The 22,587-nt window shown below is 49.6% G+C and overlaps 1 protein-coding gene and 1 pseudogene across 7 annotated transcripts; one reads left to right on the top strand and one right to left on the bottom strand.

Annotated features, from left to right (window-relative positions):
- Positions 1-389: 389 nt before the first annotated feature.
- Positions 390-16,310, bottom strand: ABCD4 (ATP binding cassette subfamily D member 4). Of its 7 annotated transcripts, XM_029951614.1 has the most exons (19): positions 16,117-16,310; positions 12,233-12,351; positions 11,952-12,079; positions 10,670-10,809; positions 9,383-9,499; positions 8,899-9,024; positions 8,258-8,308; positions 6,781-6,875; positions 6,391-6,512; positions 6,199-6,290; positions 5,935-6,024; positions 4,141-4,349; positions 3,861-3,952; positions 3,436-3,472; positions 3,001-3,050; positions 2,541-2,593; positions 2,204-2,280; positions 1,494-1,609; positions 390-1,324 (listed from the first exon to the last, which is right to left on the bottom strand). In XM_029951614.1, exons 1-19 carry the CDS (start codon positions 16,152-16,154, stop codon positions 1,256-1,258), a joined length of 1,821 nt encoding a protein of 606 aa, XP_029807474.1. In that variant the 5' UTR covers positions 16,155-16,310; the 3' UTR covers positions 390-1,255. The 7 variants fall into 7 exon arrangements, with proteins under 7 accessions (XP_029807474.1, XP_029807475.1, XP_029807478.1 ...); XM_029951615.1 differs by lacking the exons at positions 10,670-10,809; positions 11,952-12,079; positions 12,233-12,351 and having other exon boundaries at positions 16,117-16,308; XM_029951618.1 differs by lacking the exons at positions 10,670-10,809; positions 11,952-12,079; positions 16,117-16,310 and having other exon boundaries at positions 12,233-12,304.
- Positions 16,311-21,600: 5,290 nt separating this feature from the next.
- LOC115301352 lies at positions 21,601-21,855 on the top strand (annotated as a pseudogene).
- The last annotated feature ends 732 nt before the right edge of the window (positions 21,856-22,587 follow it).

Raw genomic sequence — 22,587 nt, 5'->3', positions numbered from 1 at the left:
GAGACTCAAATATGGGAAGGCTCCTGAAGCAGATGCCAAGCTTGACGGTCCCCCCGAGCCCTGCGAGGGGGTCCAACACTGGCTGAAGGGCCTTTGCAGTGCTGATGTCCCTAAGAAGGCTTCCCGGGGACCGGAACTTCCATTGGACCCGGCCAGGTAGCCACCTGCGCTCTCTCAGCCTGACACCCAGGCGACTGCTCAAGCACCCACACAGGGTGGGGCTGGAGCTAGGAAACGGCTCTAGCCAGGCAGGGCTGGGGAGAGGTCTGCTACCCCAACAGCACTCCCCCAATTTCCACCTCTACCATTTGCCGCCCCACATCTGGGATCACTTTCAGGGATAACCAACAAGGCAGTAAATAACCTCGAGTCTTGGAGTGAGAAAATTATTTCCCTTGCAATTCCCATTCCAAGTTTTTAACTTTATTAAGGAGAAAATTCTCACTTGGATGTGAGATCATGACCTGAGCTGAAGTTGGATGCTTAACTGACTGAGCCACCCAGGTGCCCCTGCTGTTTCCTAACAAAAGACTATTTTTGAAAAACTCCCACCTTATTTTAGCTGACTGAGGGGAAACAGATTTAGTTGCACCTGAGTTAAGACAAGAACAGAAAGGCCCTCGAGGTTAGTGGCTCAGGTACAACCAGGAAAGGGAAAGTGGAGATGTGGGGTGAAGTGAAAAACCAGGCACAGAAGGTTCCAGCACTGTGGAGAGGGCTACTCCCTTCCCCCCGGCGCCCAAATACAAGTCTGCGGATTCAATTCAAAGGTCATCTTACAATGGAGACAGAGGAGGGAGAAAGTCCTAATTTTTAAGAAATGTTTATCTTTTTTTAAAAAAGTTATAAAATTTAAATGGTTGATTCAAGTTAAAAAGCTATTGCTACAAAATTTAATGGAATTGAAAGATTCTCGGATCTCCGGACATTAAGCCCAGTATTCTTTCCACAGTGACCCTACATTTCTCATAGATCTCACACTTTCAGGTTTTTCTTTAGGAAACACAATCTGAGGTCACCTGAAAGCAATCAACACTTGGGGTGCAGGGAGCTCTGGCTGGGGCAGCAGGAGGCGCCTGGCAGGCCTGGGTGCTCCACAGGGCGCCCCACCCCTGCTGTGCCCCTGGCAGCCAGCGCTCCTGAGAGGCGGCCAAGGGTCTCCCTTGCCCTGGAGGCCTCCTGGTCCCTCCAGGGGGAATGGCAATCTGCCCTAAGTTCAGCACTTCTTCCAGTGGCCACAGCCACACCCTTGGCTTCATTCCACTTTGATTCTGGTCAGTTCCCATCTTCCTTCTCCACAGAGTTTCAGAACCAAGGAGTGAAACTGCAAGAGACCACCACCACGCAGAGGTCAGGCTGCCCCGGCCACACCAACAGGAGGTCATCCGTCCCCTGCCCTCTCTGCCACCCCTACTCCCCATTCTGAAGGGCCCCTGGACAGGCCCAGCCTTTGGGCTCTTCCTCCTCCGTAAGGCATCTCTGAACTTGGGTACCTTCTCAAGGTTGCGCCGATGTCCCACACTGATGAACGTCATGCCCAGCTGCTGGCCAATGCGGTAGAGCTCGCTCTCCACCTCCTCGGTCAGGGCACTGGTGGCTTCATCCAGCACTGAGAGGAGAAGCCGGTGGGAAGAGGTCAGGTCCTGCCCCTGCCCACCTCTGCTTCTCCTGCAAACCGCACTCACCTCCGGTTGGGACCTGGGGGAGGCTGACAGCTGCCCTGGCTTACAGGAGCCCTGCCAGAGGGAGAGTGTGGGCCAAGGGGCAGGGGGCTAGGCTCCGCCTGGGAAGCCTTCTACCAGCAGGACAAAACCCCCCAGCTTCCTATAGTAGGTACCGCGTGGCCTAGAACCCCTCAAACCAGGAATTCTGAGTTCCCCCAGGGATGTCAGTCCCTGAAGTTCACACCTGCCGTCCCTCTCCAGGCCGAGCAGGGGGAGGGGGTGAGGGCCACTTCTGGACAAGGGATGTCTGGGAACTGGTGGTACAGCACATCCAGAGCCGCTCTGAGGATTCCGAGAGCACCCTACTGCCTCATGGGCAGAGCCCCGCCATCCTGACCCACAGGGACAGAGACGCCCAGGCATGCACAGGTGTGCTCTCCTACCCCTCTGAACACCTCCCCAGTTATACATGAACATGCGCACACACACCCCTGTGAGCACACAGTACGTGACACGCACACCTGTGGGGCGCACCTCACCTGCGTACTTTGGCTGCAGGTAGAAGAGCCGGGCAAAGGAGAGCCTCTGCATCTCGCCTGGGGACAGAACGTCGTACCTGGGCAGTGGGGGCGAGAGGAGCACTAGAGGAAGGACGATGCAGCCTGGCTCTTGCACAGAGCGGGTCTAGGTGGAGGCCGGGCCTGGGACAGATGGATACCACCCTCCTCCATTCAACAACACTGCAGCCCTGCTGTCCATGAGATGAGATCCAAACTCTGCTCCGGAGGGCGTGAACATGCCCTTGAGGGGCCAGCAAATACCTGGAGCCCGGTCTTTGGGGAAGCCGGCTCTGGAGCACCTCAACTCCCCGCTTACCAGTTCCAATCGACCTGCTGGTCCAGACCCTCTGTCCTCGCCACCAAACTGGCCTGTAACGCACCCAGAGGCAACACTGTCCATGAGAGGGCCCACCCTGCTTCCTGTCAGCCCACCCACACACCTCTGAGTCAGATGGCCGGGGGCTGTGGGAGTGATCTGCTGCAGGCAGAGAAGGGCACCCCACTCACTGCACGGTTTAGATGTGTTGGAGCAGGAGGCCGAAAAAAAGCAGACCAGCTTCGTGTTTTGTTATCACTTTAAAATTCGCTCCAGAGAACGCACCCCTTTATTGCTTGGACATGCCCGATACTCCCGTCGCCACTTTACACTCCAGTCCCCCGGTCCAGACCCCTACTTCCAGTCCTGGGCCCACGCCAGTCGGTGGGCTCTGCTGGACCAACACTTGCGAGCAGTGCTACCAGGCGAGCCTGGACCTCAGGTCCCTGCCCACACTCACCAGGCCTGCCAACTCCAAGAACCTCATGATCCTCTCATCGTCGGTAGAGCCTGCAACAGAGAGAAGCTTTCTCAAGAAGCCGGCTCCTTCTAGGCAGTCAGAAGAGATGGGGTGCATCTCGGCAGGGGACACACTAGGGGGGCCAGAATCTGGGCTAAGGCTCTGCAGGGATGGGTTACGGCACTTAACACGCAAGAGAAGGGCCAGGTGAAGGAAGTAATCCCTTCCTGTCCCCCAGTGGGTATCTTTCCTCAAGGAGAGGACGACAGAGCAAGAGGAGTTCCCCAAATCATAAGCCGCTGAAGGAGGAGGAGAAAACCAACCCGAAGCCTGCAGCCTTGCTGGAACCTCTACCAAAAGGCACTGGCGAGGCCCCGACCAGGCAGAGCGGGGACAACTGACACGAGAGGACAGGCCTCAACAAGCCCAGCTCACCTGAGTCCGGGTAGATCTCCTTCAGGGGATATATCACCTGACAAAACAAAACCACACAGGCCTAAGATGAGGGCCAACCAGAGGTGGGGCCACACGCAGCCCATCCTCCCTCAGAAGCAGCCCCAGGAACCGCCAAAGCCAGGCTCCTCTCCACCTGTGGACAGCAAGGGACACCCGGGCCAGGAGTCCAGTAGGAGAGGTTGGGCCAGCAGATGACGGGGCAGGGCTCCCAGAATCCAACCTGCCCCCAGGAGCTACTCTGATGGCCCAATCCACAGATGGGAATAAAAAGTTCTCAGAGCCTGGGGGTTCCTAGGCAGGGGCCACTTTATTACCCAGCAGCTGCCCCGTAACCCTCTGGAGCTGAGACCTGCCATACTGCCCGAAGCCTGTTAGGGGAGGGTAGGAGTGGGCTCTGTGCTGACCTGCTCCCGAAGGGTCCCATCAGTGAAGAATGGCTTTTGTGGCAAGAACAGCACCCCATGGGGTCCAAAGTCCGTCAGCATCTGCGCTGAGCCTGCAGAGCCCACAGAAACCTCCATTTGAGATCTCCCAAAGTAACTGCCTCTCATTTCCTCTCCCTGACAAAACTGCTCAGTTTTCCTCACACTCCCACACTCACACCCACACTCACACCCACACACACACACACACGTATCCCACCAAGCCAAGGCTGGCTCAGGGGTAGGGAGGGTTGGTTCTCACCGCGTGTGCTTGCCCAGAGGCCGCCTAGTACCCGGAGCAAAGAGGTCTTGCCGGTGCCCGTGTTGCCCATGATGAGCAGACTCTGACCTTCAGAGATCTTCAGGCTCAGATCCTTGATTAAGGGCTTGTTAGAGGAGGGGGCACAGACGGAGACCCGCTCGAGGAGAAAAGCTGTGTCTGTTGGTTCTGTGGCTGGCCAGTCTGGGGTCCTGCGGTTAAGAGGAGAGGAGTGTGGGGAAGGTAAGTAGTGCGTTTTGTCCTTGGGGGGATCTTACCTCTGGATAGGGGGGTGGTTATGGGCTAAATTGTGTCCTCAAAATAACATACTGAAGTCTCAATTCCTAGTACCTCAGAGTGTAACTGCATTTGAAAATAAGGTATTTAAAGAAATGATTACATTAAAATGAGGCCATTAGGCTTTGGCTCTAATCTAATTCAACTGAGGTCCTTTTAAGAAGAGGGAGGGGGCGCCTGGGTGGTTCAGTCGGTTAAGCATCCAACTTCGGCTCAGGTCATGAACTCGTGGTTTGTGAGTTCGAGCCCCACACTGGGCTCTGTGCTGACAGCACGAGGTCTACTTTGGATCCTCTGTCCCCCTCTCTCTTTGCCCTTCCCCTGCTTGTTCCCCCCTCCCTCTCTACACAGAGAGAAGACAGCCATCTACAAGTCAAGGAGAGAGGCCTCAGAAGAAACCAACCCAGCCAATACCTTGATCTGGGACTTCCAGTCTCCAGACCTGTGAGGAAATACATGTCTGTTGGATGAGTCACGTGGTATGTGGTGCTGTGAGGGCAGCCCCAGCTGACAGAGGTAGGGCTGGAGGCCCCTCCTCTGTTCCAGGCTGCGCAAAGCACCACACACAACTCCTCTTAATCAGCCTAACAACCCACGAATCACAGGTATTACCCCCGCTTGGTAGAGGAAGAAACAAAGTCAGGTGGCTAAGTGACTCCCTTGGGGGCACAGGGCTGAAGCGGTCTAACTATAAGACGGGTAGGTTTTCACAGCGTGTGTAACCAGGGGCTAGGACAGGAGGTGTGTGGTGGTCGTAAAGGGATCTGGGTCTGCACCCATCTCCCCTGGACGACTGCACCTCCGGTTCCCCGTGGTCACTGCCCCATCTCCCCAGCCCCAGAGTTGCGTGAAGCCTGAATTCTGAACAGGGGCAACAGTTAAGGCTTTAGTCCCTCAGGAGAGACTTGTGTGTAGTCCCTGCAGTTCAGGCTGTTTCCATTTTTGAAAGCTTGCTCTGTGGCCACTGTTCAAGTACTTTCTGTGAACTGTGATACCTAATCCTCACAAGCACCCTGAGAGGAAGGTTCCATTACTGTTCCCCTTTCAGAGATAAAGAAACTGCGACACAGAACAGTTAAATAATTAGCTCAGGAAAAGCAAGGACATGAAACAAATCCTCGGTTGCACAGAAAGGTCAGAAACATCACAGAGCGTGCAAGGAGGCACGAATAAAAACGTGTGAGTGTGAGTGAGGCAAGGAAAATGGGGAGCAGACACGCCCCGAGGGAAGGGATAGGTGGCAGGGCTCAGCGGGAGGGGCACCTCTCAGATGTCTCATTATCACAGGACCAAGCAGGGGTGTGCACCTGCTTCCGGCAGCGGAGGGGAGGTGTAAATGAACATAATAGATGCTAGAACAGCAACACTGACTGTGAACATCTGTAATGTGCCTGGCACGAGGCAGAGAACTCTTTGCTCCACACAACCCTGCTGCCCGAGCTGGGCACACCCGGAGCTGCCTCCTCAACCACTGTGCCACCCTGCCAGCCCAGCACCTACCTGTGCACGTCCCACTCGCTCTCGTCCAGGATCTCCCCACCGTGCGACTTCAGTGACATGTCCAGAAAGGTCTCCTCGAGTTCCCCGATCCTGGGCAAGAAGTAAAAGCCTGAGGAGGGCCTGAGGGCCCAGGTGAAGGTGCTACTCCCTCTCACCCCCACCAGCATTTGGTTTTTCTGTTTCTTTTTTTTTTTTCATTCAGCTACTTCTCCAAGTGGCACATGCTTTGCTTGGGACCCGGAGAGGGGCCTGACGCAGCCTCACCTGTGCGTGTAACCGGCCACATCTGAGAGGGTGCTGGAGAGGTCGATGAGCCCGGTGAAGCAGCTGATGAGGTAAATGCACACAAAGGCATTCTGCGCAGGACAGTGGGCGCTGATCAAAGGCCTGGACTCCGAGGCCCTGGGCACTTGGCCAAAGGGGATGGCATGAGGGGTCATCAGGGGGGATTCTCACCTTGCTGACCACGGTGCTGAGCTCTGTGGGGCTCAGGTCTCCATAGACACCACTGAAAATAGGGATTGCGATCACAACGTAACTCAGGATGCTGCCCAGATAGTCAAATGTGTTGATGCCGACTGTAGAAGACAGAAACACCCTGGATAAGAGCCGCAGGGGCCATTCATGCGCTCTGAGGGAGGAGGGAGGAGGAAGCCAAGTGGGACTGAGCCATTCCCTGGATCCTCATTCTCCCGAAGGTACTCATGGCAAAGGCAGTGGCTCCCCGTGGTTAAGTCCTTCATTGGAGCAAAGTGATTAGTGCAGAGCGAAGGCAGGGAGGTGTGGGAAGGGAAGCGGACTATCCCAATCCTGTGGCTCCTGCCTCCCGGGGCTCCCTCCACCTACTGTACAGCCAGAGCTCCTTGGACATCAGGTCCCTCTGGGTCTGAAGGAGTCTCTGCAGCCTGCGGTCTGTCCTCATGTGCTCCACGTGCCCAGCTCTGATGAAAAAGGCTGGCTTGTCCATGGGGCCTGGGGAGCCTTGGCCAGGCCAGGGGACCCTACATCCCTCATCACACTCTCCTTTAGGGACCAGGCCCATTCAGTCTTCCCCTCAGACCCTTCCTGCCACTAGCATCCATTCATTGCTTCGTTTTCTCAACACAGTATTGTCTGCAGAAAAAACATGAACTCTAGATTCGGCAGACCTGGTTCAAATCTTGGCTCTGGCCAATTACTAGCTGGGTGACACTGAGACGTTACTTAAGCCTTGGAATCTGTTTCTTCTATAAAATGGAGCGCATAATACCTACAGAGTAAGTCAGAGTGAGAATTTCTAAATATAAAGCGCCAGGCATAATAAATAACAGCTGTTATTATTAAACAACTATACACAGAGGAGTCACTATGTGGCAGGCTCTGTGCTAGATAGCCAGTGAGATAAAGAAGTGGATAAAACAGTCCCTGTCCTTGAGTCCCCAGTTTGGGGTGGGGGGGGCAGGCAGATTCTCCATCTGGCACGTGGAAAGTGTCAGAGGGCCAGAGACCCCATGGAAGAACCCATCCAGAGCTCCACGAACCAACCTCCTTTCCCCAGAGCTTCTTGAGAGGCTGAAGAATCCACAAACACCTGAGCACCGGCCCAGCGCTACCCACTACACAACCCCATCCCACCTTGTAGATTCCTAGTGTTCTTGGCGCCCCCAAGTGGTAACAGCTGCAAACTGCAGCAGAGATGGACAAGCGCCAAAAGTCCCTGGGCAAGGAGATCCAGATAATTCAACAGCAGCTTTCACGAACACCTCTGGGGCCTGAGCTATTAGTCCACACGATGATTCCAAAGGCCTCACAGGAGGCAGGGCACAGGGACTTGCCCTTACCCAGAGGGAATGAAATTTCACAATGCTGCTGTCAGATCAGGTGACTCTTCGTTCCACTTGAACAGTGTTTGTAAGAACCTGGTTCCCTGATCTTCTGAGGCTCCCTTTCCTTCTTTACGCTACAGAGACAAAGGACTGGTCTTTGAGACTCTTTGATCAGCCATCAGGCAGTGGCAGAAAGCCATTTTAAAGAGGGTAAAACAAAGGCAGAGGCCATGCCTTATAGTCATCATCAAGATATAAAGTATTCGCTCGTTTCATTCTTGGAGCAAATTTAGGCCCCAAGTTAGACCACTAGAAGGAAGCAGCTTCAGAAACAAATCCCTGGACATAACGATGAGGCGAACAGTGAGCGGTACGGGTACGGGGTCAGAGCCGAATGTAAGGATACCTGTCCCCTAGGCTCAGTGATGGTGGGAGGGCTGTACAATTCGTCTTCCTTTCTCTGCCGTCTCCTCTATTAGCTCTGATGCGGCAGGAGGGAACTACCCCACCTGACTCACCTGAAGAAAGCAGCAGGTTCAGCATTGACCCGGATCTGCATGTGCTTGAACCTGGGCAGACCAAAGGAAAATGTGTGCTGACGGTGGCCAGTACTGGCCCCTCTCCTTTTGGAGGCCTGGACCAAGACAAAGAGAACCCAGCTCCTCCTCAAAACTGGCTGTCTTGGCGCCACAGGGCGGGAATCCCAGGACCTGTTCGGGGTGACAGGCCCTGCAGACAGGGCAGCCCCTCAGCTCCCCAGAGGACAGGTGCATTCCTGCCCACCCCGTCTCCTCCCAGGGCCCCTGAAGGAAGGGGCCGAGAAGCAAGAGCAGGGGCTGGATCCATCGACTGAGCCTAAGCAGGGAGGTTGGAACAGAAGCACATGAGAAGGCCAAGGGATGGGGATGGCCAACCAGACACTGTTCTCGGTGCTTCTCGTACATAATCTCAGTAATCCTCCTCATTATCCTCTCTGTAGACAATAGTACCATCCCTTTTAGAGATGGGATCACTGAGGTTTAGGGAGGTTCCAGACCTCACCCAAGAGCACACGGCTAGTAACTAGCACAGGCTGGGATCTGAATGAGGTGGTCTCACTCTCGATCTCATTCCTTAGCCATTTCACTTAGCCCGGAAACCTCAAGCAAGAGAGACACACCTGAAATCCCCCTCCAGCTTCTCCTGCTCCACCAGCTTCGCCACGATGGGTCCCATCAACATTTTGTTCACCACGGTTCCCAGGATGAAATACCCGAAGATGCTCACAGGCCCAAGCCAGCCTGTGCTGAAAGGCAGAGAGGGAGACGGCAGGGATGGGGGCGTGGTGTCACAGATCTCTGCAGGGCTCTGCCCTGATTCTTGCTCACTTTCACGCAGCAGCTGTCCAGTTCTAGCCACAGCAGTCCTGTGGGACCTCTGCTGTGTGGGGGCATCTGTTACTGGGTCTAGGTGGTCAGAGTTTGAGGATCCCTGTGACACTGAAATGCCACAGGTCCCAAGGGAGGGCGGGGGAGTGAGCACAGGACAGAGGAAGCCTTCCTGGGCTCCAGGTAGGAGGGAGGGAAGGCCCGGACTTGGGAGAGCCTGTGTGAGTGAGGGGCCTCAGGGGAAACACCTGGCTGGGGGAGGAGGAGAGGCTTCACCTTCGGAAGCACTGGTAGGTGTAGTAGAGGAGGGTGAAGGGGGAGATGATCAGCTTGCTGGCCATGCTGCTGAGCTGCCGGCAGAACCGTTCCACGTCCTGGCTGATGCGCTGGTCCCTGGAACCAACAACACAGAGCAACTAGACAGGGAGCAGGGCCGGGGGTGGAGAGAGTGGAGACAGATTGATGTTGCCTCTTATTCTGATCTTGCCTTTCAGCACTGTCAGCTACAATTCTGGGGGGTAAGATGGACCCAGAAAGCACTGGTATTCCTAGAGGCACCAAGACCCTTAGGACCTTTAAGTGGGGGTTCTGAAGAGTGGCTTCTGAGGGTGCCTCAGTTTACCCCTCAGAAAAAGTGGCAACTGGAAGGCCCAGTACCTGGGGGTCCTGAGTAGCACCAGGGAAAGACAGGAGGGTAGATATGCTGAGTTTCTGGCTGAGCAGGAAGGCTATCCCGTCTATCTAGGTCCTCCCGAGAACTTCTGCATGCCTGAGCCTGTCCCCATTTCCCCTATCTGGCTGCAGAAGCTTCATAAGGGTTGAGCCACAGAGAAGCCTAGCAGAGAAAGATAAGAGGCAACAGGCATCCCAAGAATCTTTGCTGAGAAGCTCAGCTTAGGCTGAGAAAAGGTCACCCCAGGAAAGAAAGGGCCTGAGGGTGGTGGGTGGAGAGGGAATGAGTGCGAGCAGACACCCCAGATGTACTACTGCACTGCCGGGGGCCACACTGACTCCTATTCCCGATGAGACAGACACGACCCTGGGCCACTTGCCTTCTCTGGGCCTCAGTTTCCTCACCTGTAAAGTAACAACAGCTAACTCACACTGGACCCCTCGTGATGTGCCAGGTGCCGCTCGTGTGCATTCCATGAATATCATCCGAGATACCCCTCAGATAGAACTAGCATCTTAATTTTCCAGAAAGGGACCTGGAGCTCTGTGCACTAAGGCCTATAAACTGGGAGGTGACAGAATGAAGAGCTGAATCTTACACGGAATCCTAGGCAGCAGTCATTTTCTACCGCTGAAAATCCAAGAGCCTGGTTTGGAAGCACAGGATAGAAGATGGACAAATGGGAGCGGAGCTGCTCCTATCTCTTAGCTCCCTATTCTCAGCTTGCAGCCCCTCCAGGGTTCCTCCAGGGTGTCCTTCCCATAGGGCGCTTCTCAACATCTGTGCCTAGCTGTGAGTGAACTCTGAGGTGCCCGTGGCAGGGGCTCTCCAGGCCTGGCCAGCCTGACAGGACCCTGCAGAGGGTAGGGAGACCGAGAGCGGGTGCCTACGGGTTATCGACGTCATCCCGCAGCACATTGAGGGTGTAGTACACACGGCCCTGGAAGTAGAAGCGGTGAAGGTGCTCGGTGAGGTCCTTTCTCCAGCTCACATACAGCAGGTTGCAGGTGAACTGGTCAAAGCTCTTCAGCTGTGCAGCGGGGAAAGCAAGAGGAAGGAAGCAAGAGGGAGAGATGGCTTACTGCAGGTCTCAGCAGAAGCGCGGGGCTGGCAGAAAGCCTCTGCTGACCAGTCCCCGCCCACTCCGGTCAGTCCCTGGCCACTCTGACTAGTCTCTGTCCAGTAGGCACTTCTGCTTGTTTCATGTGTCGGGTCAGGGGATTCTGCCCTCCCTCCCTCCCTCCCGTGCTCATTCCTTCACCGAGCACTGAAGGGCCTACCAAAGCCAAGACAGTAAGCGTTCTATCTTATGCTGAGAGCAGGGGAGCTTCTGGAGATGGGGGAGGGTATCTTCTAGGCCATTTATATTCATTTCTGTTCCCCAAAGCGTAGAACAGGGTCACAGATACACAGCTGCTTACTTCCAGAAGACCCATCAAAATTGCCCAAGTGTGATGAGAAGTGGCTTCCCCAAGGAAACAGGTGGTACAGGCAGACAGAGCATTAGTTTTGGGTCCTAGCAGAGTCCTGACTTCTCCCTGTTCACCACTGATGGGGCACCTACATGCTGAGCCCGAGGCAATGACAATGAGCTCAGTCTAGCGTGGAAACAATTACAAGGGTGTAAGGAGTATTACAGCAGAGGTTAACTCCAAGTATTAGCTAAGCAGAGAAGAGGGCAGGGTTTGGTGGATGAAACATGAAGGAGAAGGCTAAGGAGGACTTGAAAGAGGTGACAACAGCAGAACCTTGAAAAGTGAGCAGGCATTAACTGAGGGAACAAGGGTGGGGCAGGAGGCCATCATGCAGGACCACAGCAGGTGCAAAGGCTGGGAGGTGTGACATAGAGAAGCAACAGCCCCTTAGCTGCTGATCCCCGTTTTCATGTGCTCTGAGCTCCCTGAAGCAAGAGTTCTGGGAATGGAAGGGACAAGATCATTTCTGCTCAATGCTGATTTAACCAGAACTTCTCAGCCTAGTCCTGGGAGCTTGAGGAATTAGGCCAAACAGCAAGATCAATGAATGCCCTGAACTGGGTTCTGACCTCCAGTTCCCAGAAATGGGAGGAAACACCCCTCCTACAATTTGATTTCTGCTTCTTGGTGGCTAAGTCCCACTGGGCATTCAGCTCAGACTAGGCTGGGGAGGAAGAGAAGCACACGGAGACCTTACCATGGAGTTGAGGACGATGAGCACGACAGCCAGGAATGTCAGGGTCTTGAACCCCTCCAAGTCTTTGTTTCCCAGGACCCCATAGTACTGACTGGGGATCAAGCCAACCTGGTAGATGACCAGTTGTTCTGGGTTGGGGAGAGGAGTCAGAAATCACTGATGAAGGGGGAGAAAACGAGAAGGGACGCTTCCCCTTGACTAGCTGCCTCATCAGCTCTCCAGAGAGAGGGACCCAAACCAGGGTCGCCCTCCCCCACTCCCACCCGGGCTCACTCACTCACCCAGTAGGGCCACACACAAAAGGGTCAGGAACATCAAGGCATTCTGTGATGACCAAGAGGGAAACAAAACTTTCTGTATCTGCAGGAACCGCTGGAGAAATTGCAGATCTAATCTGGGTCTGCGGAAGACATGCAGGAGAAGCAGACAGAAACCTATGATGGCCATTAAGCCTTAGAGAACAGTTACCAAATTTATCTACATTGTTCTATGGAGGGGTCCAGACCATGTGGCAAGAATGTTAGGAATAGATGGGAGAGAAAGGAATTTCCTTAAGCCAGTAAATGCTATAAAAGGTTATTTACCAAAAACCTAGAGCTAAAAAACATTTAATGAAGAAACTTCAGCCACAACCTCTATATGGTCCCAAACATGACAAGAAAGCCCATCAAGGATTTTTAAGGTTCTGGCTAAATCAATAGAGCAAGAAAAATAAATGAGGTAAAAGAATTAAAAGGGGAGAGGTTCAATGGTCTTTATTTGCAGATAATGTGATCATTTACCCAACAAACAGCAAATCAATAGACAAATGCTGGAAATAAAAGTTCAGCTAGATATAGGGTTAACATACAAATATCAATAGTGTTCTATACCAACAATAACTGGAAAATAAGATGTCATTTACAAAGGAAAAGCATTAAAATAACTATTAAATATCCAGAGATTAACTTTTAAAAAGAGTATATAAGACATTTTGGAAGTGGGGCGCCTGGGTGGCTTAGCCAGTTAAGCGTCCAACTCTTGATTTTAGCTCAGGTCATGATTTTTTTTTTTTTTAATGTTTATTTATTTTTTGACACAGAGTGCAAATAAGGGAGGGGCAGAGAGAGGGAGACACAGAATCTGAAACAGGCTCCAGGCTCTGAGCTGACAACACAGAACCCGATGCGGGGCTCAAAACCATGAACCGTGAGATCATGACCTGAGCTAAAGTTGGACGCTTAACCAGCTTAACCTCAGGTCATGATTTCAAGATTCATGAGATGGAGCCCCCTGTCAGGCTCTGTGCTGACAGCAAGGAGCCTGTTGGGATTCTCTCTCCTCTCTCTGTCCCTCCCCTGCTCCTGTGTGCACGCACACACTCTCAAAATAAAAAAACAAACATTAAAAAAATACATTTTGAAAGAAAAAACAAAGCTCTCTCATAAGATCTGAAAGACAGAGCTGGCATGACTTAACATCATATAAAGATAGGGGCGTCGTGGCTCAGTTGGTTAAGCATGACTTCAGCTCAGGTCATGATCTTGTGGTTTGTGAGTTCAAGCCCTTCACTGGGCTGTGTGCTGACAGCTCAGAGCCTGGAGCCTGCTTAAGACTCTGTGTCTCCCCCTCTCTCTGCCCCTCCCCTACTCCTCGTGCTCTCTCTCTCAAGAATAAGTAAACATTTAAAAAAACTATATAGGGGCACCTGGGTGGCTCAGTCGGTTAAGCCTCTGGCTTCGGCTCAGGTCAGATCTCACATTCGTGGGTTCGAGCCCCGCGTCGGGCTCTGTGCTGACAGCTAGCTCAGAGCCTGAAGCCTGCTTCCGGTTCTGTGTCTCCTTCTCTCTCTGCCCCTCCCCATCTCATGCCCTGTCTCTCTCTGTATAAAAAATAAATAAAACATTAAAAAAATTGTTTGAAAATTATATAAAGACCTAATTTCTAGCAAAATATATTACCAATCACAAGCAGAACTTCTCTGAGGAACTTTATATGGAAACCTAGAGACCCATGAATAGCTGAGGGCAACTGTGAAGAACAGAAAAGGAGGAGGAAGAGACTCAAACTATCAGTTATTAAAACAAATCATATTGCAGAGCCGTGGTTTTAATACAGGAAAAAAAGACCAATGGGACAGAGACCAAAAAGGCAAAACGGATAGAGGCTGTATCACAAGAAATGACATTTTAATACTATCACCTATTAACACTTAGGAAGCATGTACTATGTGCCCGGTACTGCTCACCATGAATTTTACATGTATTAATTCATTTGGTTGTCATAATCCTAAGAGATGGAGACTACATCCTATTTTACGGATGAGGAACTGAAGCCAAAGAGGGTAAGTAACTTTCCCTGTCACCCACCTAGTGGGTGGTAGCCTTAGGGTTGGATACAGACCGCCTATGTCCAAGAAGGTAAGCTCTTGGGTAACTGGGCTACACAGGCTCTTTAACTTCTAATTATTAATTCATTAGTTATTAACTGAAAGTGGTAGAGGAAAATTTAGGTCATTACCTCAAATCATTTAGACAGATAAAAATTTAAAACTCCAAATGGATTAAAAACCTAAATGTGAAAAAGCAACTATATTTAGCTAATAGAAGGAAATGAAGAAGAACATCTTAATGAAGATACAGTGGGAAGATATTCCTCAAATCAGATCCCAGACCCACAAATATCTATAAAGGGGGAAACTAATACTTCTTACTCTGTGTGTGTGTGTGTGTGTGTGAGAGAGAGAGAGAGAGAGAGAGAGAGAGAGACACACACACACACACGGAGAGTGAGAGGGAGAGAGAGTCCCGAAGCAGGATTGGAACCTGGGCTGAAGTTGGATGCTTAACTGACTGAGCCACTCGGGCACCCCAGGGACTTATTTTTGCTCAACACAGTGCTACAGGTTAAATTGAAAGACTTGGGGAAGCTATGTGCAGAGTGTAAATCCAACAAGGAATTCCTGCAAGTCAGGACAGCACCACAGAAAAGTAGGAAATGGATACAAACAGGCAATTTAGAAAAGGGGAAACCCAAATGCATAATACAGGAAAATTAACACAATGGGATGCCACCTTACAACCCATCACATGGATAAATATTAGAAAAGCAAACCATACCAGATGCTGGGGGGGGGGAGATATGAGGAAATCAGAACTTTTATGCAATGCTGTTGGGAAGTATAAACTGATGTGATCATTCCAGAGAATTCTGCAGATGTAGGTATGACTAGCATCCTACCCTGGGGTGGATAATCCGGAAAAATTATCACCCATATCACAAGGAGACAAACACCAGTATGTCTGTGGTGGTTAAAAATTGGAAGCAATCTAAGTGTCCATCATTAGGGGAATAAGTAAGTAAAGTGAGGTCTAAAGTATGCAGGCCGGTGGCCTGGTGGCTTAGTCAGCTGAGGGTCCGACTTGGGCTCAGGTCATGATCTCATTCTTCGTGGGTTCGAGCCCCTCATCGGGCTCTGTGCTGACAGCTCAGAGCCTGGAGCCTGCTTCCCATTCTTTGTCTTCCTCTCTCTCTGACCCTCCCCTGCTCACACTATCTCTCTTTCTCAAAATAAATAAATAAATAAATAAGGTATGCAGGCCTCAGAAATGTAAACTAGATTACTACTGAATGTATGATCTCAAAAGCATTAAACTGGGTAAAAAGGTGTTTTAAAAAATCACAGCATATTATAATTTATGGAATTCAAAACCACTATGTATCTTTCAAGATAAACAAATATGCAAACTTGGGTAAAGTGGGCTGTGCAAACACTTTTAATACACCAGAATGGGTGTCTGAGAAGGTGGGTGAAATGAATGAGGGAATAAGGAAGGGAATAATGAGACTAGGGATGGAAGATAAAAATTACAGTAAAACACAAGATGGGCTTTACACCGCACCATAGTGTGCCAAGAACTGAGAATGACGATTAAGTCAATTCTGTGCACTTGGAAGTTCTTAGAGGGGGGAAAAGCGAGTGCCGAGGGTGAGGACCCCACCCCCAGAGAGCCGGAGGAGACCTTGGATCGCGGGGCGGTGCGCGCCCCCTCGGTGCTACTCTTTTGCCCGGACCCGGGTTCCTCCCGGGCCGCGGTTGAGGGCAGAAGGCAGCAGAGCCCCTTCCTCACCTATCCCGGGGAGGGCACCCTGAGGCCCGGCCCTCCTTCCCGGCCGCCCTGCTCACCTGGCGCCAGCCCCAGCCGCGGGCCCCGGGGCCTCCATGAGCCGAGTTCCCCCCTCCGCCGGAGCCCGGCTGCCCCGGCGTCGTCTTCGGGAAGAGTGCAAAGAGCGCGCGGCTAGCGGGGAGAAGGGCGGGACCCTGGCGACCACAGAGACGGGCGGATAGAGAGGGAGGAGCCGGGCGCTGCGGCCGCTCCCGGAAGCGACCCGCTCCTCGAAAAGAATCAAAGAGTGCTGAGCGGTACATTCTGTTTAGCGAGCGCTTACCGCGCCCCCTGCTGGATCCGGAAGATTTCCCTTTTGACTAAAAGTAGCCGAGAAGTGTGACTATTTTATGACAAGTATCTTAGACTCAGAATATAGATGTTTCTAACATTCTCCTAAAGAAACCATGGTGATATTTTAACAATAAGTCAGGATTCCGGACTGCAGTTAGAATGAAATCCAATGTTTCTGCGGTGTAAGTGGTTGGGTCTTTTCCTTAAGCCTTCATTGAGTGGCCACTGTTCCCATCTCCTCGTCTTTGCAAGTGCAATTGCCCTGGGGCCGGGGCTTTTCCTTGGATAGCTCGCTCCCAACATTAGTTCAAACGTCACCTCCTCAGCCTACCTGGGATATGTCTTCCTGCCTCATCATTCCCTGTTACATTACACTTACTTAACAATATAGCACAGGCATTTTTTCCATGTTACGATATAATACATTTAGCTCTCATTATTGCCAGGCTGTTCAGATATCTCACATGTATTAACTTACTATTTCCCACAACAACCCTCAGTTGTGGGACTCAAACTCACAATCCCAAGAACAAAAGTGGAATGTCCTACTGACTAAGCCAGCCAGGAGCCCGTCTTTTATTTTCTTCATTATAATTGTCACTGAAGCCATCTTGTTTCCTTGCTTATTGTTTGTCTTCACCTATAAGACAGGGACTCTGCCTTGGTCATTTCCGTATTCCCAGTACCTGGAACACTGCCAATACTTAGTAAGTACTTAATAAATATTTGTTAAATGCTGAAGAAGGAAATGCTTGTTGTCTTATTACTACTGTGCCCAAAGGGCTGTGGGAAATAGATCAAGAAAACAAGCAGCATGCAGAGAAAGACAAATACCATATGGCTTCACTCATATGTGGAATTTAAGAAACAAGAGAACAAAGGGAAAAAAGAGAGAGAGAAGCAAACCAAGAAATAGGCTCTTAACAGTAGAGAACAAACTGATGGTTAATAGAGGGGAGGGAGATGGGAGGTTGGGTTAAACAGATGATGGGGATTAAACAGTACACTTGTCCTGATGAGCAGTAGTGATGTATGGAATTGTTGAATCACTATATTGTACACCTGGAACTAATACAACACTGTAAAAAATAAAATAAAATAAAAAAAGAGATCTAGCCACACGATCTCATACAGCCCTATGTCTGCATCTGGATGTACCTCCTCGTCTTCCTTCAATCCTTATTAAGCATAAACGATATGCCAGACACTCAACAAGACACGTGCATCACCTGTCTTCACTGAACCGGCGGTCAAGCTGGAAGGTCGACCTGTTGACAATTACAATTGTCTTCATGAAGCGCAGTGACAGAGACCAACAAGCAGCAAGGTTTCTCAAACATGACAGTATGGACTTTTTGGGCCTGATAACAAGGGAGGTAATCTGGATGGCTCAGTTGGTTGAGCGGCTGTCTCTTGATTTCAGATCAGGTCATGATCCCATGGTCGTGGGATAGAGTCCCGTGTGGGGCTCTGCACTGACGGCACAGAGCTTGCTTGGGATTCTCTTTCTCCCTCTCAATCTGCCCTACCTGGCTGGCTTGCACATCCATACATATTCTCTCTCTCTCTTGAAAATAAATAAATGAAATAAAAAAAATTGTTCCAATTTCAACTGGATTTAATAATATATTAGTTTAGGGGCACCTGTGTGGCTCAGTCAGTTACGTGTCTGACTTTATCTCAGGTCATGATGTGGCAGTGGGTGGGTTTGAGCCGCACTTCAGGCTCTGTGCTGACAGCTCAGAGCCTGGGTCCTGCTTCAGATTCTGTGTCTCCCTCTCTCTCTGCCCCTCCCCACTCACACTTTCTCTTTCTCAAAAATAAACATTTAAAATTTTTTTAAAAATTAATATGCTAGTTTACACCTCTAAATTATCTACTAGATAATTTCCAACTCTTTAATCCTGAAGTGAGGATAGTGGGAAACCTGACAGAACACCTAAGATTTTTAAAAATATTTCCTTAATATCAAATATACTGTGTTCAAATTTCTAATTGTCTTATAGCTGTGGGTTTTTTTTTTTTTTTTACAGTTAAAAAATAATCAGGATCCAAATTAGGTCCACACATAGCAGTTGATTGATGCATCTTTTGAGACTTTTAATCTATAGGTTTCTCCTTTACCACCTTGGGCCAACCTTCTAACTGGTTTCCCTACTTAAATTCTTGTTCCTGCCCTAATTCAGCTTCTACACAGCAGCAAAGGATTCTGCAAAAATGTAGTAAACTCCTTTACATCAACACCTCACTCAGACCTCAGGGCTTCAAAAGGCTCTAGGGCCTTGGCCCCCCTACCAGTCCAGCTTCTTTAAGGGCCAGGAAACAACCTTATTCCCTTTAACTCTTCTGTTAATTTCTACTCTTCCTTCTGTCCCCAGTGTAATGACTCTTCCCCAGAAGCTCCTCTCTTGATCACCCCTGCTAAAGAAAGACTCCATTATTCCCTCCCACAATACCCCAGTTTTTCTCCTGACAGCACTTGTTGCACATTGTTATATTTTCACTCTGTGTGTTTGCTTCATTTAAAAAATTTTTTTTACATTTACTTTTTAAAGACAGAGTGTGAGCGGGGAAGGGACAGAGAGAGAAGAAGACACAGAATCCAAAGCAGGCATCAGGCTCTCAGCAAGCATTCAGCTGGGGCTCAAACCCTTGAGCCAAGAGATCATGACTTGAGCTGAAGTCTAATACTTAACCAACTGAGCCCCCCAGGCACCCCTGTGTGTTTGCTTCATTAATGCCTCTCTCTCCAGGGACTGTCAGCTCCATGAAGGCATGGTCCAAGCCTGTTGTGTTTACCATGACTCTGCCTTTGTGTAAAAGCACTCAGTAAGGACACAAGAAATATTTGTTGAACAAAGATAAGTTAGACAATCCCTAACCTCACAAAACACACAGGTCAGTGTCTCTGCTTATACTTTTTTTCCACTAGGACTGAGCTTCCTCTTTTCAAGCTCCTGCAGCTCTGGGCTACTTCCTCATTCTTGTACACAGAGGAGGGGAGACCAAATTGGTTAAGGAAAACAAAGGGAAGCAATGTGGCAATAACTATCAAATTTTAGACGATGCAGCAGTTTCACTGCACTCTTATGAATATATTGACCCAAGAGCACAAAGTGTTAATCGCAGGGGTGTTTCTGCAGGATGGTAGATAATAGCAAAATCCTAGAAGCAACCAGGATGCATATCAAAGGAGGAGCAGTTAGACAAAGTGTGACACAATCACTTTGTAGAACATGCTTTACTGCCCTCAACAAGAGAGCAGTGTCCCCACTGAGATGGTTAGAGCCAGGTTACATGGGTTCAAATTCCTGCTCTACCACGTAAGTAATATCTGTGTGACCTTGGGCAAGATGCCTCAGTTTCCCTTCTCTGGGAAATAGAATAATAACTGAGGGTTGTTGTGGGAAATAGTAAGTTAACACATGTGAGGTATCTGAACAGCCTGGCAATAATGAGAGCTAAATGTATTATATCGTAACATGGAAAAAATGCCTGTGCTATATTGTTGTTTGTTTTTAATTAACTATTTTTTAAGTTTATTATTTTTTTTACTACCAGTTAACTAGATTTTAATTAAAAAATGTAAAAACGCAGGCATCTGGCTGGCTTAGTCAGTGGAGCATGCAGCTCTTGATCTTGGGGTCATGAGTTTGAGCCTCACATTGGGGGTAGAGAGCACTAAAACAATTTTTTTAAATAAAAAAATAAAGTAAAATTTTAAAACATGTAGTAAAAAAATTTCACAGGATAATAAGGCATAAAATGAAAAATAAGTCTGTCTCCCATCCAAGAGACAACTACCATTCATGGTTTCTTAGGAATCTTTCCAGAAATGTTTTATGTATATGTAAATTTCTATGTGTGATACTTCTCTCTCTCTCTCTCTCACACACACACACACACACACACACACACACAGACACACACACACCCATCTTTTCCTTTTAAACACTCCACCTTGCAGCTTGCTTTTTTATGCTTTAGAGTTAATCTTGGAGAGATTCTTCCATACCATACATACCTACTTCATCTTTTTTCTGCTATAAAATACACCATCCAAAAGGAACTGTTATTTATCCAGTTCCCTACTGATGGATGTTGCTAATACATAGAATGCTGCAGTGAATATCCTTGGATATAACCCAAATATGGTTATGTTTATTATTTTTTAATTTTTTAAATGTTTTATTTATTTTTTGATAGAGAGAGAGAGACAGAGCATGAGAGGGGGAGGGGCAGAGAGAGAAGGAGACACAGAACCTGAAGCAGGCTCCAGGCTGAGCTGGCTGTCAGCACAGAGCCTGACACGGGGCTCAAACCCACGAACGTGAGATCTGACCTGAGCTGAAGTCAGAGGCTTAACCAACTGAGCCACCCAGGCGCCCCTCAAGTATGGTTATGTTTAAAAGAAAGCATACTCCATATTTTGCTTTTACAATGCATGTTTGTGTGGGTGTGAGTATGGACCCATTGAAATGATTGGAATCTGTAAGAATTAGGAATGCAAAGAATAGAAAGAGGACAGTTTGGGGACACCTGGGTGGCTCAGTTGGCTGAGAGTCTTGATTTTGGCTAAGGTCAAGATCCCAGGGTCATGGGATAGAGCCCCACATCAGGCTCTGCACTGGGTGTGGAGCCTGCTTAGGATTCTCTCTTTCTCTCTCTCTCTCTCTCTCTCTCTCTCTCTCTCTCTCTCTCTCCACTCATGGGCTTTCTCTCTCTCCCTTTCTGAAATAAAAAAAATAAGGGGTGCCTGGGTGGCTTAGATAGTTGAACATCCTACTCTTAGTTTCAGCTCAGGTCATGATCTCACAGTTCAAGAGTTGGAGCCCTGCATCAGGCTCCATGCTGACAGTGCAGAGCCTGCTTGGGACTCTCTCTCCCTCTCCCTCTGCCCCCCAGCTTGCTCTCTCTCTCAAAAAATAACCTTTAAATAATGAAAATAAATAAAATAAAATTTAAAAAAGAGGACAGTTTAACAAAAGTTTGGATATTTATAGTGGCTTTTTTAAGGTGTATTTGTTTATTTTCAGAGAGAGTGTGTGTGCATGTGCACAAGTCGGGGAGGGGTAGAGAGAGAAGGAGAGAGAGAGAATCCCAAGCAGGCTCCACACTGTCGGCATGGACCCTGATGCAGGGCTTGAACCCATGAACTGTGAGATCACAACTTGAGCCAAAAATCAAGAGTTGGACACTCAAGGACCAAAATGGTCGGAAGACTTGCAGCCTTCCTTAAGGATGCCCAGGCCAAGGAGCCAATGCTGGTTGCGTCCTTCACCATTGGGGGCCTTGGTATAATTCTGCCCACTGTCAGCCCCTTCACCAAATATGCCACCATGATCAACCAGGCCACCCCCTACAACTATCCAGTGCCCCTCTGAGATGATGGGAACATGCCCAATGTGCCCAGCCAGTTCCAGGACCCCAAGGTTCCAAGCTTAAAGTAGCTGAAGAAACTGTGAGCACCTCTGGTGACTTGGAGAAGGCTCCCTCCCCTGTGGCCAATAAAATGCAAAAAGCAAGAAAAAAAAAGAGTTGGACACTCAACCAACTGAGCCACCTAGGCACCCCCAAAGTGGGTTGTGTTTTTATTTAAAATTTTTCAAAAATTTTTTTATTATTTATTTTTGAGAGACAAAATGTGAGCAGGGAAGGGGCAGAGAGAGGGGGAGGCACTGAATCCAAAGTAGGTTCCAGGCTCTGAGCTGTCAGCACAGAGCCTGACATGGGGCTCGAACCCACAAACCATGAGATCACGACCTAAGATGAAGTAGGACGCCTAACCGACTGAGCCACCCAGGCGCCCCTTAAGTGGGTTTAAACAAAACCTTACCCACACGATGCAACCTTTCCCAAAGCTGTGTCCCAGTAAAGAAACAATCCTGTCACCTCCTGGCTCCCCGGCTCTTGGTTCACATCTGTTATAGACAAAGTTGTTCCTGTCTATCTCCCTGCTATGCTTGCCTAGTGATCCTTATATCTTGCAACACCCAGCCCAGTACCTGGCACGTAGAAGTGTTCAGCAAACACTTTTGGAATGATGAAGCTAGTCCTCTAACCCCCAGTCTCCCTGTATATAAAATCAGGGTGATAAAGTAAAGTGGACCTGCAGCTCATGGCCATCCTGACAAATTACTGAGCGATGTGCACGTTCTTGAAAAAGATGAAACAGTGCGTAAAAACACTCAAGAATA

Source organism: Suricata suricatta, chromosome 9 (assembly GCF_006229205.1).
Source record: "Suricata suricatta isolate VVHF042 chromosome 9, meerkat_22Aug2017_6uvM2_HiC, whole genome shotgun sequence".
In the NCBI taxonomy this organism is placed as follows: domain Eukaryota; kingdom Metazoa; phylum Chordata; class Mammalia; order Carnivora; family Herpestidae; genus Suricata; species Suricata suricatta.
This window is presented reverse-complemented; position numbering and strand designations above follow the sequence as displayed.